Below are 16,074 nucleotides of genomic sequence, written 5' to 3' on the forward strand. Positions count from 1 at the left end.
CAGTGCACCACGACTGGTACACCAAAGGCTGTGGTATGTGCTATCCTGTCTATGAGATGGTGCATATAAAAGATCCCTTGCTGCTAATCGAAAAGAGTAGCCCCTGAAGTGGCGACAGCAGGTTTCCTCCCTCAATATCTGTGTGGTCCTTAACCATATGTCTGACGTCATATAACCGTAAATAAAATGTGTTGAGTGTGTCATTAAATAAACCATTTCCTGTCTTCCTTCCACCAATATAAAGTCCAGGAATGTCTGTAATCAGGTTTGAACTTGTGCCCATGAGTGTGTATTTTGACTACTTAATATTGCCTCGATATCTACTTTGTATTGGTGGGTCATATCAAAGTTGCTTATGGAGAATAATAATTATGTGGCTGTATTGAGTAAGTGAAGGTATCAAAGAGGTTAAATGAATTTTGTTTCTAGGTTACGAAAGAGTACAAGAATTTGAAGCGGAAAAGTCAAATGGTTTTTTGTAAAGCAAATCTCACCCTACCTGATGACCCCGCCTTCAACACCGATGTTGTGGAAACTGCCACAGACAAATATTTGAAAGAGAAAACTGAAGAAATTATCAGTAAGTTGTTTAATAAATGGTACATCTAAATATGTTGTGTTAGTTCAGGTACCATAAACGTACGAGACACAGGGGTGGGGGGGGGGGGTGGTGGTGGTGGCAAATCATCAAATTCAGGCAAAAACTATCAAAATATTCAGGCAAAATTAGCTGGCTTAAAACCTTTTCACCATGTATTATGATCATTTTACTCACAATATTAGATGTAATTTAAGTAAAAATCCATAGTGATTCATTTGCAACCCTGTTTAGCTCTTTGATAGTATTGCTAATTGTTGGTATCCAGATTCGGGCATTTTCATTAAATTGGGGGGAAAATTGGCCTGACCCCTACAAAAATGGAAGTTGCCTATGATGTGTACAGAGTAGGGGTGTAGGTTGCAATATCATACATATCCCGATACTTGGACAGTGATGCGATACTTATCCTAATACTTGGATAGAGATACACTACGTATCCCGATACTTGGACAGTGATATGATACATATCCTAATACTTGGATAGAGATACACTACATATCTCGATACTTGGACAGTGATATGATACATATCCTAATACTTGGATAGAGATACACTACGTATCCCGAAACTTGGGTAGCGATACACTACATATCCTGATACTTGAATAGAGATACACTACATATCCTGATACTTTGATAGAGATACAATACATATCCTAATACTTGGATAGAGATACACTACATATCCTGATACTTGGATAGAGATACAATACATATCCTGATACTTGGATAGAGATACACTACATATCCTGATACTTGGATAGAGATACACTACATATCCTGATACTTGGATATAGATACACTACGTATCCCAATACTTGGATAGAGGTACACTACATATCCTAATACTTGGATAGAGATACACTACATATCCTGATACTTGGATACAGATACACTACGTATCCCAATACTTGGATAGAGATACACTACATATCCTAATACTTGGACAGTTATATGATACATATCCTGATACTTGGATAGAGATACACTGCATATCCTGATACTTGGGTAGAGATACACTACATATCCTAATAATTGGGTAGCGATACGATACATATCTTGATATTTGGGTAGTAATACAATACATATCCCAGTACTTGGATAGAGATACACTACATATCCTGATACTTGGATAGAGATACAATACATATCCTGATATTTGGATATAGATACACTACGTATCCCAATACTTGGGTAGAGATACACTACATATCCCAATACTTGGATATAGATACACTACGTATCCCAATACTTGGATAGAGATACACTACATATCCCGATACTTGGATATAGATACACTACGTATCCCAATACTTGGATAGAGATACAATACATATCCCGATACTTGGATATAGATACACTACGTATCCCAATACTTGGACAGTGATACGATACATATCCTGATACTTGGATAGAGATACACTACGTATCCCGATACTTGGACAGTGATACGATACATATCCTAATACTTGGATAGAGATACACTACATATCCTAATACTTGGATAGAGATACACTACATATCCTAATACTTGGATAGAGATACACTACATATCCTAATACTTGGATAGAGATACACTACATATCCTGATACTTGGGTAGCGATACACTACGTATCCTAATACTTGGGTAGCGATACGATACATATCTTGATATTTGGGTAGTAATACGATACATATCCTGATACTTGGATAGAGATACACTACATATCCTGATACTTGGATAGAGATACAATACATATCCTGATACTTGGGTAGAGATACACTATGTATCCTGATACTTGGACAGTGATACGATACATATCCTGATACTTGGATAGAGATACACTATGTATCCTGATACTTGGGTAGGGATACAATACATATCCTGATACTTGGATATAGATACACTACATATCCTGATACTTGGATAGAGATACACTATGTATCCCGATACTTGGATATAGATACACTACATATCCTGATACTTGGATATAGATACACTACATATCCCAATACTTGGGTAGCGATATGATACATATCCTGATACTTGGATATAGATACACTACATATCCTGATACTTGGATAGAGATACATTATGTATCCCGATACTTGGATATAGATACACTACATATCCTGATACTTGGATATAGATACACTACATATCCTGATACTTGGATATAGATACACTACATATCCTGATACTTGGATAGAGATACACTATGTATCCCGATACTTGGATATAGATACACTACATATCCTGATACTTGGATATAGATACACTACATATCCCAATACTTGGGTAGCGATATGATACATATCCTGATACTTGGATATAGATACACTACATATCCTGATACTTGGATATAGATACACTACATATCCCAATACTTGGGTAGCGATATGATACATATCCTGATACTTGGATATAGATACACTACATATCCTGATACTTTGATATAGATACACTACATATCCTGATACTTGGATATAGATACACTACATATCCCAATACTTGGGTAGCGATATGATACATATCCTGATACTTGGGTAGTGATATGATACATATCCTGATACCTGGGTAGCAATACTATATGTATCTAATATTTGGGTAGCAATATGATACATATCCAATATTTGGGTAGCAATATAATATATATCTGATAGTTGGGTAGCAATATGATACATATCCGATATTTGGGTAGCAATATGATATGTATCCTGATACTTAATGACACTCACATTTCTAGTTGTTAGGAAATGTTAAATATTTTCGACAACTACCCCTCTTTACCCATTAAATTGCATATCCCTTTATCCCTTACAATATCGATCGAGCTGAAATTATCAATTTGACCAAATATGGTTTCTTTTATTGTTCTGATGTTTGCAGTAGCTCAATATTCATTTCATGTAAACCAGAAAAGGTATGTATCTCGGGTATTAAGGTCAGTGACTTTCATATTGTTTAAACTATATGATGTATCACGATACAGCTGTCATAAATCGATGTATCGTATTGTGGACCACATATTGTGATGTGATACTGTATGGCCATATTATTACACCTCTAGTATAGAGGGTGTTTAGGAGGTGGAAACCTTCCTGCCCCATAAAATTGTTAGTTTTTTTGTGTATTTCATGGTGAATGTTGTAAAAAAAAAAGAAAAAAAAAAGAAAAGATGACAAAACAAATTATCTTCCCCAGCCAATTTTTTCAAAACTTTCAATGCTTCAATTTTTTTTATTCTGTATAGAAATACACAAATCGTAACATGGGAAGTGGACCTTAGGTAAATATATGAACATAAGTATTAAAAATGGCAATGTAAAGTGACATTCAGTGACAAGCCGTGATAACTTATATTTTTGCTTATTTTGTGAAAAACGAGAAATAGCTAACTTGTATCAGATTAAGGACTAGTCATGCTCCATCAAACGTCATATCGTTCTGTTCCTGGATTAATATAAACAAAACTATTGAACCAACAACCTGAGTTCATTATAATTCTATTGATGTATAGTTTGTTGTGTTCAAGAACATAGCTCTGCAGATACGATGTTGCTTGTTGTAGGACTAAAGCAGGAGAAGGCAACTCTACATGCCGAGTTGACGTCGGTTCAGGAAGATCTGCAGATTGAGAAAGACAACTGTAACCTGGCCAAAAAGAAGGTAATTAATGTGAAATCATTTTGTTTTGTAGGCTTTTTCAGATTCTTTCATCGTTTTGCTAAAAAAATCATGTTTTTGGGGGTCCTTAAATTTATCTATCATAAAGTGTGGGTTTTTTATTCTTCCTTTTTTTTCTTGTTTTCTTTTCCTCTTTTTTTCAGATTTTTTTTTAATTTTTGGTGTTTTTTGATTTGTTGTTTTTGGGGGGGTTATCATAAAGGTAGTATCATAAATACATATTACACATGTATGCAGACAATAACACCCACAATCTACAAAACTCCATATGATTATCTCTATTGTAAACTGACCCATTGGGCTATTTCTCGTTCCAGCCAGTTCTCTACAACTGGTGTAACAAAGGCTGTGGTATGTATTATCCTGTCTGTGGGATCATGCATATGAAAAATCCCTTGCTACTAATCGAAAAGAGTAGCCCATGAAGTGGTGACAGCGGGTTTCCTCTCTCGATATCTGTGTAGTCCTTAACCACATGTCTGACGTCATATAACCGTAAATAAAAAATTTGTGTTGAGTGCGTCATTGAATAAAACATTTCCTTCCTTCCTTCTTCTGTTGTAAACTGAAATATTTTTTCATAAAAGTAAATGTCTTGTTGTTTTTTTGTAAAACATTCTGGCTGCAGTCTAACCATAGACCTTTTAAACAATAAACTTGGCCTCTCCCACTTTCTAATTATTGTCGTTTTGATCCTGGTAAATAATGTAAGTAATAAATCACATTGCAGGACATACCATCAGTTTACAATAAAAGTTAGATGAGGATTTGATGATTTTTTTGTATGGAGGTTACAAACCCACTTGTCTGAAAGCAGATCTGATATTCACATAATTCCATCACCTTTTCATGATTGCTGTTTGTTTCTGCTTTTAAGGAAAAAATTATGAGGTCTGAAGTACAAAGGCTGCAACATTCACTGGAACAACACAAGCTGGCAATACACCAGTTGTCTAGAGGTAGGGTTACATTTCATGTGTATATTCTAACTGATGCTCGAACCGGTGGCCCTCACAAGCTGGCAATACACCAGTTGTCTAGAGGTAGGTGGGTTGGTTTCATTTTACGTGTATATTCTAACTGACGCTCGCACCGGTAGCACTCAAAAGCTGGCAGTACACCAGTTGTCTAGAGGTAGGATTACATTTCGCGTGTATATTCTAACTGACGCTCGCACCGGTAGCACTCACAAGCTGGCAGTACACCAGTTGTCTAGAGGTAGGGTTACATTTCATTACATTACATATAATTTGATGTAATCCAGTGGCCAGATATACCTGGTTCATACTGGTCATGGAATTTTCATTTGGGTCATGGGTTAACTATTCGTAGTCATTTATTACAATCAACAACACGGCCCATTGTTTTCATGCCTACTTATAACAAACGCTTTGTATGATCAAGACTATTTGCTGCAGCTGAAGTCTAAACTAAAAGATAATTCAATTGCAGTTTATTTCCTTCTAGGCTACCTATGTAAATTGCCAAATTATTGTTTACAAAATTAATATCTATTACTATGTTAAATAAATGTATAAATTAGCAAATATTTTTAATGTTAAAAATATTAATCTTTCTTACAAATTAATTTTAATGAAATCTCTCTTATCGTTTGCTATCGCTTTGCGCGATAACCTCGCTAAAAATGACATCTGACCTTGTCACGTGATAACACAAACACACATGGCGATCCCCTATCTGGGATAATTGGCTTTTGGCATTTACAAGTTTATTGTCATTAATAAAAACTTTGTTTTGGAATAAAGGCAAGTTTTGTTAAGATTCTTCAAAATTACACCTATTGGACATAGTTACAGCCATTTTAAGTATTAAAATATGCAATATCGATCTGAAGATTGTACGATTAGCAGATAGCTGAGTTCTACTCGTGAACACTGTATGAAGTGTTTCAATACTATTTTGTAAGCCTTCATTACGAGATTAGGCCTAAAACAATAAATAATAATAATAATAATAATAATAATAAATACAATTGTGCATTTCTGGAATTGTACCAAACAAGTCGGTTGTTTTGTTTTGTCCATTTGCTCATGATTTACCAAAACCCACCCTAAAACGTTTAAATAAAAATAAATTATTTTTCTTTTTTCTCTTTTCTTTTAAATAACTTTGTGGGGCTACCAATTTTTACTAAGGGCTACTAGATTTTATAACCTGGTAGCCCAGTGGGCTACCACTGAAAAAACTTAAGGTCAAGGCCTGCAGTACACCAGTTGTCTAGAGGTAAGGTTACATTTCACGTGTATATTCTAACTGACGCTCACACCGGTAGCACTCACAAGCTGGCAGTACACCAGTTGTCTAGAGGTAGGTGGGTGGGTTTCATTTCAAATGTATATTCTGACTGACGCTCAAACCGGTAGCACTCACAAGCTGGCAGTACACCAGTTGTCTAGAGGTAGGTGGGTGGGTTTCATTTCATGTGTATATTCTAACTGACGCTCGAACAATATGGTAAATAAAGGTTAAAAAAACAACCCAAAACACTAAGAAAAAACACTAAGAAAAAACCCACCAAAAAAAATTAAGCTAGAGCCAGTAGCACTTTATATAAGTCATTATTTTTCTAATGTTTTGCATGCCATTAGATGCAGGGTTCAAAAGATCCACTAACCCTTGGTCCTGGCTAGTGAATTTTTGGCTAGGGCTAGTGGGCTATAATACATAGAACATTAGCCAAAGCTTCTGTGAGGGCTGGTGACTTTATCAAACATGGTTAGTGGGCTATAATACATAGAACATTAGCCAAAGCTTCTGTGAGGGCTGGTGACTTTATCAAACATGGTTAGTGGGCTATAATACATAGAACATTAGCCAAAGCTTCTGTGAGGGCTGGTGACTTTCTCAAACATGGTTAGTGGGCTGTAATACATAGAACATTAGCCAAAGCTTCTGTGAGGGCTGGTGACTTTCTCAAACATGGTTAGTGGGCTATAATACATAGAGCAATAGCCAAAGCTTCTGTGAGTGGTGGTGACTTTCTCAAACATGGTTAGTGGGCTATAATACATAGAGCAATAGCCAAAGCTTCTGTGAGGGCTGGTGACTTTCTCAAACATGGCTTGTGGGCTATAATACATAGAGCAATAGCCAAAGCTTCTGTGAGGGCTGGTGACTTTCTCAAACATGGTTAGTGGGCTATAATACATAGAGCAATAGCCAAAGCTTCTGTGAGTGCTGGTGACTTTCTCAAACATGGCTAGTGGGCTATAAAACATAGAGCATTAGCCAAAGCTTCTATGCGGGCTGGTGACTTTCTCAAACAAGGTTAGTGGGCTATAATACACAGAACATTAGCCAAAGCTTCTGTGAGTGCTGGTGACTTTCTCAAACATGGCTTGTGGGCTATAATACACAGAACATTAGCCAAAGCTTCTGTGAGGGCTGGTGACTTTCTCAAACATGGTTAGTGGGCTATAATACATAGAGCAATAGCCAAAGCTTCTGTGAGTGGTGGTGACTTTCTCAAACATGGTTAGTGGGCTATAATACATAGAGCAATAGCCAAAGCTTCTGTGAGGGCTGGTGACTTTCTCAAACATGGCTTGTGGGCTATAATACATAGAGCAATAGCCAAAGCTTCTGTGAGGGCTGGTGACTTTCTCAAACATGGTTAGTGGGCTATAATACATAGAGCAATAGCCAAAGCTTCTGTGAGTGCTGGTGACTTTCTCAAACATGGCTAGTGGGCTATAAAACATAGAGCATTAGCCAAAGCTTCTATGCGGGCTGGTGACTTTCTCAAACAAGGTTAGTGGGCTATAATACACAGAACATTAGCCAAAGCTTCTGTGAGTGCTGGTGACTTTCTCAAACATGGCTTGTGGGCTATAATACACAGAACATTAGCCAAAGCTTCTGTGAGGGCTGGTGACTTTCTCAAACAAGGTTAGTGGGCTATAATACACAGAACATTAGCCAAAGTTTCTGTAAGTGCTGGTGACTTTCTCAAACAAGGTTAGTGGGCTATAATACACAGAACATTAGCCAAAGCTTCTGTGAGGGCTGGTGACTTTCTCAAACATGTTGTGTGGGCTATAATACATAGAGCAATAGCCAAAGCTTCTGTGAGGGCTGGTGACTTTCTCAAACATGGTTAGTGGGCTATAATATATAGAACATTAGCCAAAGCTTCTGTGAGGGCTGGTGACTTTCTCCAACATTTGTCGAACGCTGGTTCAAACATTTTGTGCATTGCCCATTATTAAATTTTTTTGTAGAAAATAAATTAAATGAATGTATTATGAAAGTCTAGAAAAATATACACCGTAATTATGTTAATTGTTTTTATTAGTGTCAGAAGCTGCTCTTCAGGAATATGAAACTCTGAAAAGTGAATATGAGCTGGAAGCCGTCTGCAGAAACAAGGCTGAGACATTTGCTTCCAAGGTGAGACAACTGCAACACAATGATGACCATTTGAAATCAGTCTTTTAAATTCATTTTCTTTAGTTTTATTCTTAATGTATAGTCAAACCTGCTCTAGTGGCTACCTGTATTAAGAAGCCACCTGTGTTTAGAGGCCTCATTTTTATTTTCCCACATCATCTAATATAATATAAACTGATCTGAATTCATGCCCCATGCTTATAAAACTTTTAGAGTCCAGACTCAATCTCTAATGACATCACACGCATACAATTTGTATAGTGTTGTCATGACATTAGTGTCTCAGACTCTATTAGAAAGAAAGAAATGTTTTATTTAACGACGCACTCAACACATTTTATTTACGGTTATATGGCGTCAGACATATGGTTAAGGACCATACAGATTTTGAGAGGAAACCCGCTGTCGCCACTACATGGGCTACTCTTCCGATTAGCAGCAAGGGATCTTTTATTTGCACTTCCCACAGGCAGGATAGCACAAACCATGGCCTTTGTTGAACCAGTTATGGATCACTGGTCGGTGCAAGTGGTTTACACCTACCCATTCAGCCTTGCGGAGCACTCACTCAGGGTTTGGAGTCGGTATCTGGATTAAAAATCCCATGCCTCGACTGGGATCCGAACGCAGTACCTACCAGCCTGTAGACCGATAGCCTACCACGACGCCACCGAGGCCGGTCAGACTCTATTAGAGTCTCGAGTCTAGACTCTAAAAGTTTTATAAGCACCAGGCCAGGGCTTCTGGAATTTCTATAAAATCCACTAGCGCCATGGGATCAATGATTTAAAAAATTTACTAGCCACAGTTAAAAATTCACTAGCCCTACGTTACTTTATAATAATAGTAATAATTGTATATTTTACCTAAAGAGAGAGAGAGAGCTTAAAAACGCTAACATTGTGGGTTTGGGGTGAGGGCAGAATATTTACAAAATAGACTTCACTGCAACATTTCACAAAAACAAATTCACTAGCCGTCAGGCATGGCAATAGTAGTTATTTATTAGCCCAACATAGAATATCACTAGCCATGGGAGTGGGGCTACCATAATCTAGAATCCCTGCCTGTATTAAGCAGCCATCTGTGTTAAAGGCCACTTTTTGATACTCCCTTTTGTGGCTGCTTAGTGCAAGTTTGACTGTAGTTATTAAACATTATATTACTTTTCTCCGATTTCGTCTATCTAGTCATTTCTTACCAATTGAGAAAGGTAGATGGTCAAGTGTACCGAGAGAACAAAGGACATGTACATTATGTAATATAGACGATATCGGAGATGAGTTTCATTATCTATTTATATGTAATAAACTCAAAGAAGCATGAATAAGACTGCTAAACAAATATTATTTTGTGAGACCTAATGTGATCAAAATTAAAGAAGTTTTCTGCAAACATGTCAGTACTCTTAAAAGACTGTGAATTTATTAATATTATAATAGTAACTTTTCCTCCTGAAAACCTATTTTATTTTGCTTGGTTTTCTGTCATTGATTTTTTTGATTTTTTAAATCTATTTATGTTTATATTTATACTATAGAGATATGACGCTTGCAATCTTGCCGAATGTGTATATATATTTATTTGTTATATGTATACAATACTCTGATGCTATTGGTTGGTGTCCGTGAGCAAAATAAAGATCTGTTCTGTTCTGTTCTGTTGTTCTGTTCTGTTATTCTGTTCTGTTCTGTTGTTCTATTCTGTTCTCTTGTTCTGTTCTCTTGTTCTGTTCATTTGTTCTGTTCTGTTCTGTTCTGTTCTGTTCTGTTCTGTTCTGTTCTGTTCTGTTCTGTTGTTATTAGACCTATTAATGATTTATGCATATTTAAAAAAAAAACAATTTCAGTTGTAATTATAAATATTTTATGAGCTAATTGTATGTTGTTGTTTTTTAATTCACTTGTTCAAGTTTGATTACTTTTTAAAATTTTATTTGTTATCATTCATGATTAGAAGCTGATTATTTCTATGTTTAATTCAGTTGCTTACAGAGAACAATGCGATCAAGAGGCAGAGTTCGATCCTACTGCAGTCGGTTTCCTCGGATACACGACTGATGAGAGCGCTAAATGATGTTGAAGATCTCACGGCTGAATTGGAAATGGTCAAGACTGAATATCAAAAAGAGGTATGATGATTGTAGGCTTTTCCCCACAGCACTTTGAAGTTGGGTCAAGACTGAATATGAAAAAGAGGTATGAGGATTGTAGGTTTTTCCTCACAGCACTTTGAAGTTAATTATCTTCTGTTTCACATGATTACCTTTGACCTTGGTGATGATTGAAGGTTAAATGGATCTTATTTGTATAAGTAAAATTTAAGTAGAAAATGGAATAAGTATTAGTGCAATAAAACACTTATGCTACAGTCACATATCCACCAGACCCCGTACAAATTGTTCTACCTACGGCGGATCTCTATGATTTCAGAAAATCGGGGATATCACAGGGATCTGTGGCATCCATGTGTAGCAGTCACATATTCAGCGGGGCCCGCACGGTGCCCTTTGAAGTTTTCTCGACTCCAGTCATGAGGCACCTGTGGGTAAGCTGTATGGGTACAGCAGGATAATCCTACGGATGCTGCACGGCAGTCGGATGGGAGTTGGATGGGAGTCATGAGATACCCGTACCATTTTTACATATCATACAGGGCTTGTGAGGGATGATGATTTTTTAAATTGAACGTGTGCCCGAAATTCGTACGAATGTTGTGGGGGCCGTACTGGGCCCCTGTGGTGCCCGTGCGATGCTTTATACAACGTGTTTATGGGTTTACAGCCAATACAAATTTCTACGACACATCACGAACATTTCACTTCACGCTAAAAGCTTCCGATGCACCCTACGGCCATGAAAGAATGCCAAGGTGCCCACAGTATAACCACAGCACCCTTGTGGCCACCATAAGATTTTGCAAATTTCCCCCGAAATTTGGGCCCATACTGGCGCCTTATCCCGAATCGGTTGATATGTGACTGTAGCATTTTTTTTTTTTTTTAGCATTATGCTAATGATTTCATGTATTTTTATAAGTGTCAATTTGTATTTCTTACACACCAGTTGGTTAGAACATTACTTGTTATTTATGATAACACACACCAATAATGCACATACATATTATAATATCAATTTAAAGACATATTTCCGGTAAAATGTTGTACAAGGAAACAATAATGTGTAAAACTCGCGATTTGCAAAGTTATATCAAACTGACGAAACATTGTGGAATACCAGTATGCTGGTTTATCATTACAGCACTATTAAATACACAGTACTAGGGCCGCCACAAGTCCAAAACATTGGACTCTAGTACTCGAGGGTCAAACTCGACCCGGACACAAGTACCCAACACTTACACTAGATGATGATGAGATTAAAAAATAAAGTAAAATAGCATTATGCATCTTAATTCCAGCACTGAACATGGATGCTGAATCATGTCATTATATTGCAGACATTCCCATAGCAGTGTAAGGCTACAACCGTATGACAAAATGACGTATAAAAATATAATTAAATGAGAATGCTCTTCCTTGCACAGTGCTTGAACCCTAATTGGATATAGTTACGTTAATATGTTATCCTATCCTGGTAATGGACTCGAGTCTTGCTAGACTCGTCCCGTGCCCGAGTACTCTTGGAGACCCTACATGGTACAACTAATTATTTCATAAACGGTAACAAGAAAATAATGCCATTCATAAGACAGCATAATGATGCTTGCATATTTTAATCAGCAGTTACTGTTATTAGTTAATGGCACATGCTCAACATGTGTGAAAATGTAACTGCCCCTGTACTGAAGTTATAAAAACACTGAAAATAAGCAGTTCTTCATGCAATGTGTCAATTTCAATACACATGCTTGTTTGTGGCTGAGACTACAAGTATCCCAAGCTGTGAATATAGGTCACATCAGAGACAGCAGATTGAGTCAAATTTTTGTCATTGAGGTTTAGGTAGAACATAACAGGATTGACATGGGTCTTGAATATATCATTGATTATGTCAATGAGGTTTAGGTAGATGCTCTACACAGCTGTATACTTGAAATTTGTACATCATTTTCCGGACCAGCAAAGTAATTGAATTTTGAGTTGGTCATGGGAAGTCATGGAAAATGTAAATTGCTTGAAAATTCAAAAAACAAATCCACAGGAATAGCAGAAGTTATCATCAAAACATTGCAATATTATTTTAATATGAGAGAGAGAGAGAGTGAGAGAGTGAGTGAGTGAGTGAGTGTGAGTGTGTGAGTGTGAGTGTGAGTGTGAGTGTGAGTGTGAGTGTGAGTGTGAGTGTGAGTGTGAGTGTGAGTGTGTGAGTGTGAGTGTGAGTGTGTGAGCGTGAGCGAGAGCGAGTGAGAGTGAGAGTGAGAGTGAGAGTGAGTGTGTGAGTATATTTTTACATTCCCCAATACCACTAAGGTTTCAGGCAATGATTGAAGGGAAATAAAAAAAATTAAACATTAAGGAGTTTTGCTGATAAGAACTTGAATTAAGGTCTCACTACACAGATGTCATCTGCCATTGAAACCCATGTTAAATTGCCCAATTTCAAACGAAGATTGCCAATAGAACGGGTTCTCATTGGCACTAACAACATACACCATTGCGCGAACATACATTATATAAGCATTTATTTTCACTCAAAAATTGAGAACATTTCCGTCTCAGTTTTTTGCTATATGACCGCATCTGGCTGTAGTACCGATCCGAACAGGTGGTTCATTAACCGATTCACTCCAGCTTTCTCTTGCGCTTGTACACCCATGCCCCAAAAAGTTGATGCACAATATTACAAAATAACATGGGTAAAATACAGCCAGAAGGCTTACCATTAAACATACATATTGTTTTAATTCTTCACCATTTCCTAGAAGTGAATATGTGAACCATAACATGTGTCACAATTAGGAACTATAGTGGACTGTGATCAATCAACTCTCACCCGGAAGTGATCTGTGTAGTGAGACCTAACTTTGCACAATGAACAGTTATACTGTAGGTTTTTGTTAACTTCACAGGTTAAAGAACTCAAGGAGGAGATTGCTTCTCTAACTGATAGCAACAGGGTTGTCTCCCTGGAGGAAGAAAACTCTGTAATAACTGAAGACCGGGACTTGCTCCAGAAACAGCTTCTAGACTTTCAGGAACAGTATAACAGTCTGGAATCTCAGTATAAAACACTGCAGGCACAGTGTAAGTAAAGTGTTTGTACTAAACAGTATAACAGTCTAGAATCTCGGTACAAAACACTGCAGTCACAGTGTAAGTAACGTGTTTATACTAAACAGTATAACAGTCTGGAATCTCAGTAGACAGTGTAAGTAAAGTGTTTGTACTAAACAGTATAACAGTCTAGAATCTCAGTACAAAACACTGCAGTCACAGTGTAAGTAACGTGTTTGTACTAAACAGTATAACAGTCTGGAATCTCAGTACAAAACACTGCAGACACAGTGTAAGTAAAGTGTTTGTACTAAACAGTATAACAGTCTAGAATCTCAGTTCAAAATACTACAGTCACAGTATAAGTAAAGTGTTTGTACTAAACAGTATAACAGTCTGGAATCTCAGTATAAAACACTGCAGTCACAATGTAAGTAAAGTGTTTGTACTAAACAGTATAACAGACTGGAATTTCAGTATAAAACATTGCAGACACAGTGTAAGTAAAGTGTTTGTACTAAACAGTATAAGTCTAGAATCTCAGTATAAAACACTGCAGTCAAAGTGTAAGAAAGTGTTTGTACTAAACAGTATAACAGTCTGGAGTCTCAGTATTAAACACTGCAGACACAGTGTAAGTAAAGTGTTTGTACTAAACACTATAACAGTCTAGAATCTCAGTACAAAACACTGCAGTCACAGTATAAGTAAAGTGTTTATATTAAACAGTATAGCAGTCTGGAATCTCAGTACAAAACACTGCAGACTCAATGTAAGTAAAGTGTTTGTGTTTAAAGTGTTTAAACTGTGATAGACTCCATCAAGTATTTTCTGTTCAGCATATAAGCAATATATTAAAAGCTGTGGTGTATGTTGTTTTGTTTTAGGAAAAGTAGCAATGGAATGACTCCTTACTCGTGAAATGAGGATCTCACAATGTAGTTAATTATTACATTAGTTTCTCTATGTTTAAAATCTGATGGGGCTCTGCAGATTAAACAAAGTGCTTGGGTGTATTTATAGGATATTAAACGAGCTTCCATTTGTTATCATGTTTATGTCCTGAGTGAAATAATTTTCAATTGTCGCGAGCTTTAGCGAGGGACATTGAAACTTATTTCACGAGGGACATTAAATCATATTTACCTTTCAAAATAAATTTAACAGTGTGCCTGGATTTTATTAAACATTTCATTCCTTTTTATTTTAAATTGAAATTAGCTTCTAGCCTAACAATTAGTCTCTTATATAAGATGGTGGTGGTTACTAATTGAACTGCTTTTTAATCATAATATTTTAACATCCTGTTACGTGAAGTCATTAGCAAGTCAAAATGACATTAAACAGTTCTTGGAGTTGTGTTATTGTTTCATTAATCTGTTTTAAACTGTTTTGATTTGACAGGATAGCTTACACATTATGGATATTGGTAAGAGATTTTCACAAAATTTAATGTTTTTTTCCCCTGTTTGACTTTTCAGTTTAACTGTTTGCATTTGTGTTGATATGTTTAAATGTTTGTCTATTTGGTGTTAATGTCAGTATATTTGATGAAATGTAAACAAATTAATTTTATTCATACCTTTTAAAAATATATTTTACACATAACAATTCGGCAGATGTCTATATTGCACTGACCTACATAGTATGCTACCAACCTATGTAATCCACTGACGACCTATGTAATCCACTGACGATGTATGTAATCCACTGATGTGCATAATCTATTGAACTACATAATATTCTACAGTGTAATGTTCCACTGAACTTCATAATATTTTACTGACTAATATAATAAACTTAATAATATTCTACTGCCCATAGTAATATTCTACTTAACAATATAATATTTTACTGCCACTAAATTGCATAATATTCTACTGCCCATAGTAACATTCTACTTATCAATATAATATTTTACTGCTACTAAATTGCATAATATTCTACTGCCCATAGTAACATTCTACTTAACAGTATACTATTTTACTGCTACTAAACTTCATAATATTCTACTGACCAGAGTAATATTCTGCTGAACATTTTCTATTGATCAGAGTATTACTCTACTTAACAATTTAATATTTTATTGACTAATGTAATGTTCTACTTAACAGTGCAATATTTTACTGATCAGAGTAATATTTTACTGACCAATTTAATATTAATTTGGCTCAAGTAAGTAGAAAATCCCATTTATTAAAGATTACAAATGAAAAGAAA

General features: G+C 36.2%; 1 protein-coding gene across 1 annotated transcript in view; it reads left to right on the forward strand.

Annotated features, from left to right (window-relative positions):
- The window catches only part of LOC121383233 (shootin-1-like), a 67,182-nt gene that overhangs the window by 30,783 nt on the left and 20,325 nt on the right, over positions 1–16,074 (forward strand). The window contains exons 5-10 of the mRNA XM_041513125.1: positions 430–580; positions 4,153–4,250; positions 5,146–5,227; positions 8,584–8,678; positions 10,663–10,809; positions 13,710–13,884. Coding sequence (XP_041369059.1) covers positions 430–580; positions 4,153–4,250; positions 5,146–5,227; positions 8,584–8,678; positions 10,663–10,809; positions 13,710–13,884 — 748 coding nt within the window. The remainder of the gene's footprint in view (positions 1–429; positions 581–4,152; positions 4,251–5,145; positions 5,228–8,583; positions 8,679–10,662; positions 10,810–13,709; positions 13,885–16,074) is intronic.

This window comes from Gigantopelta aegis, chromosome 10, assembly GCF_016097555.1.
Source record: "Gigantopelta aegis isolate Gae_Host chromosome 10, Gae_host_genome, whole genome shotgun sequence".
Lineage (NCBI taxonomy): Eukaryota > Metazoa > Mollusca > Gastropoda > Neomphalida > Peltospiridae > Gigantopelta > Gigantopelta aegis.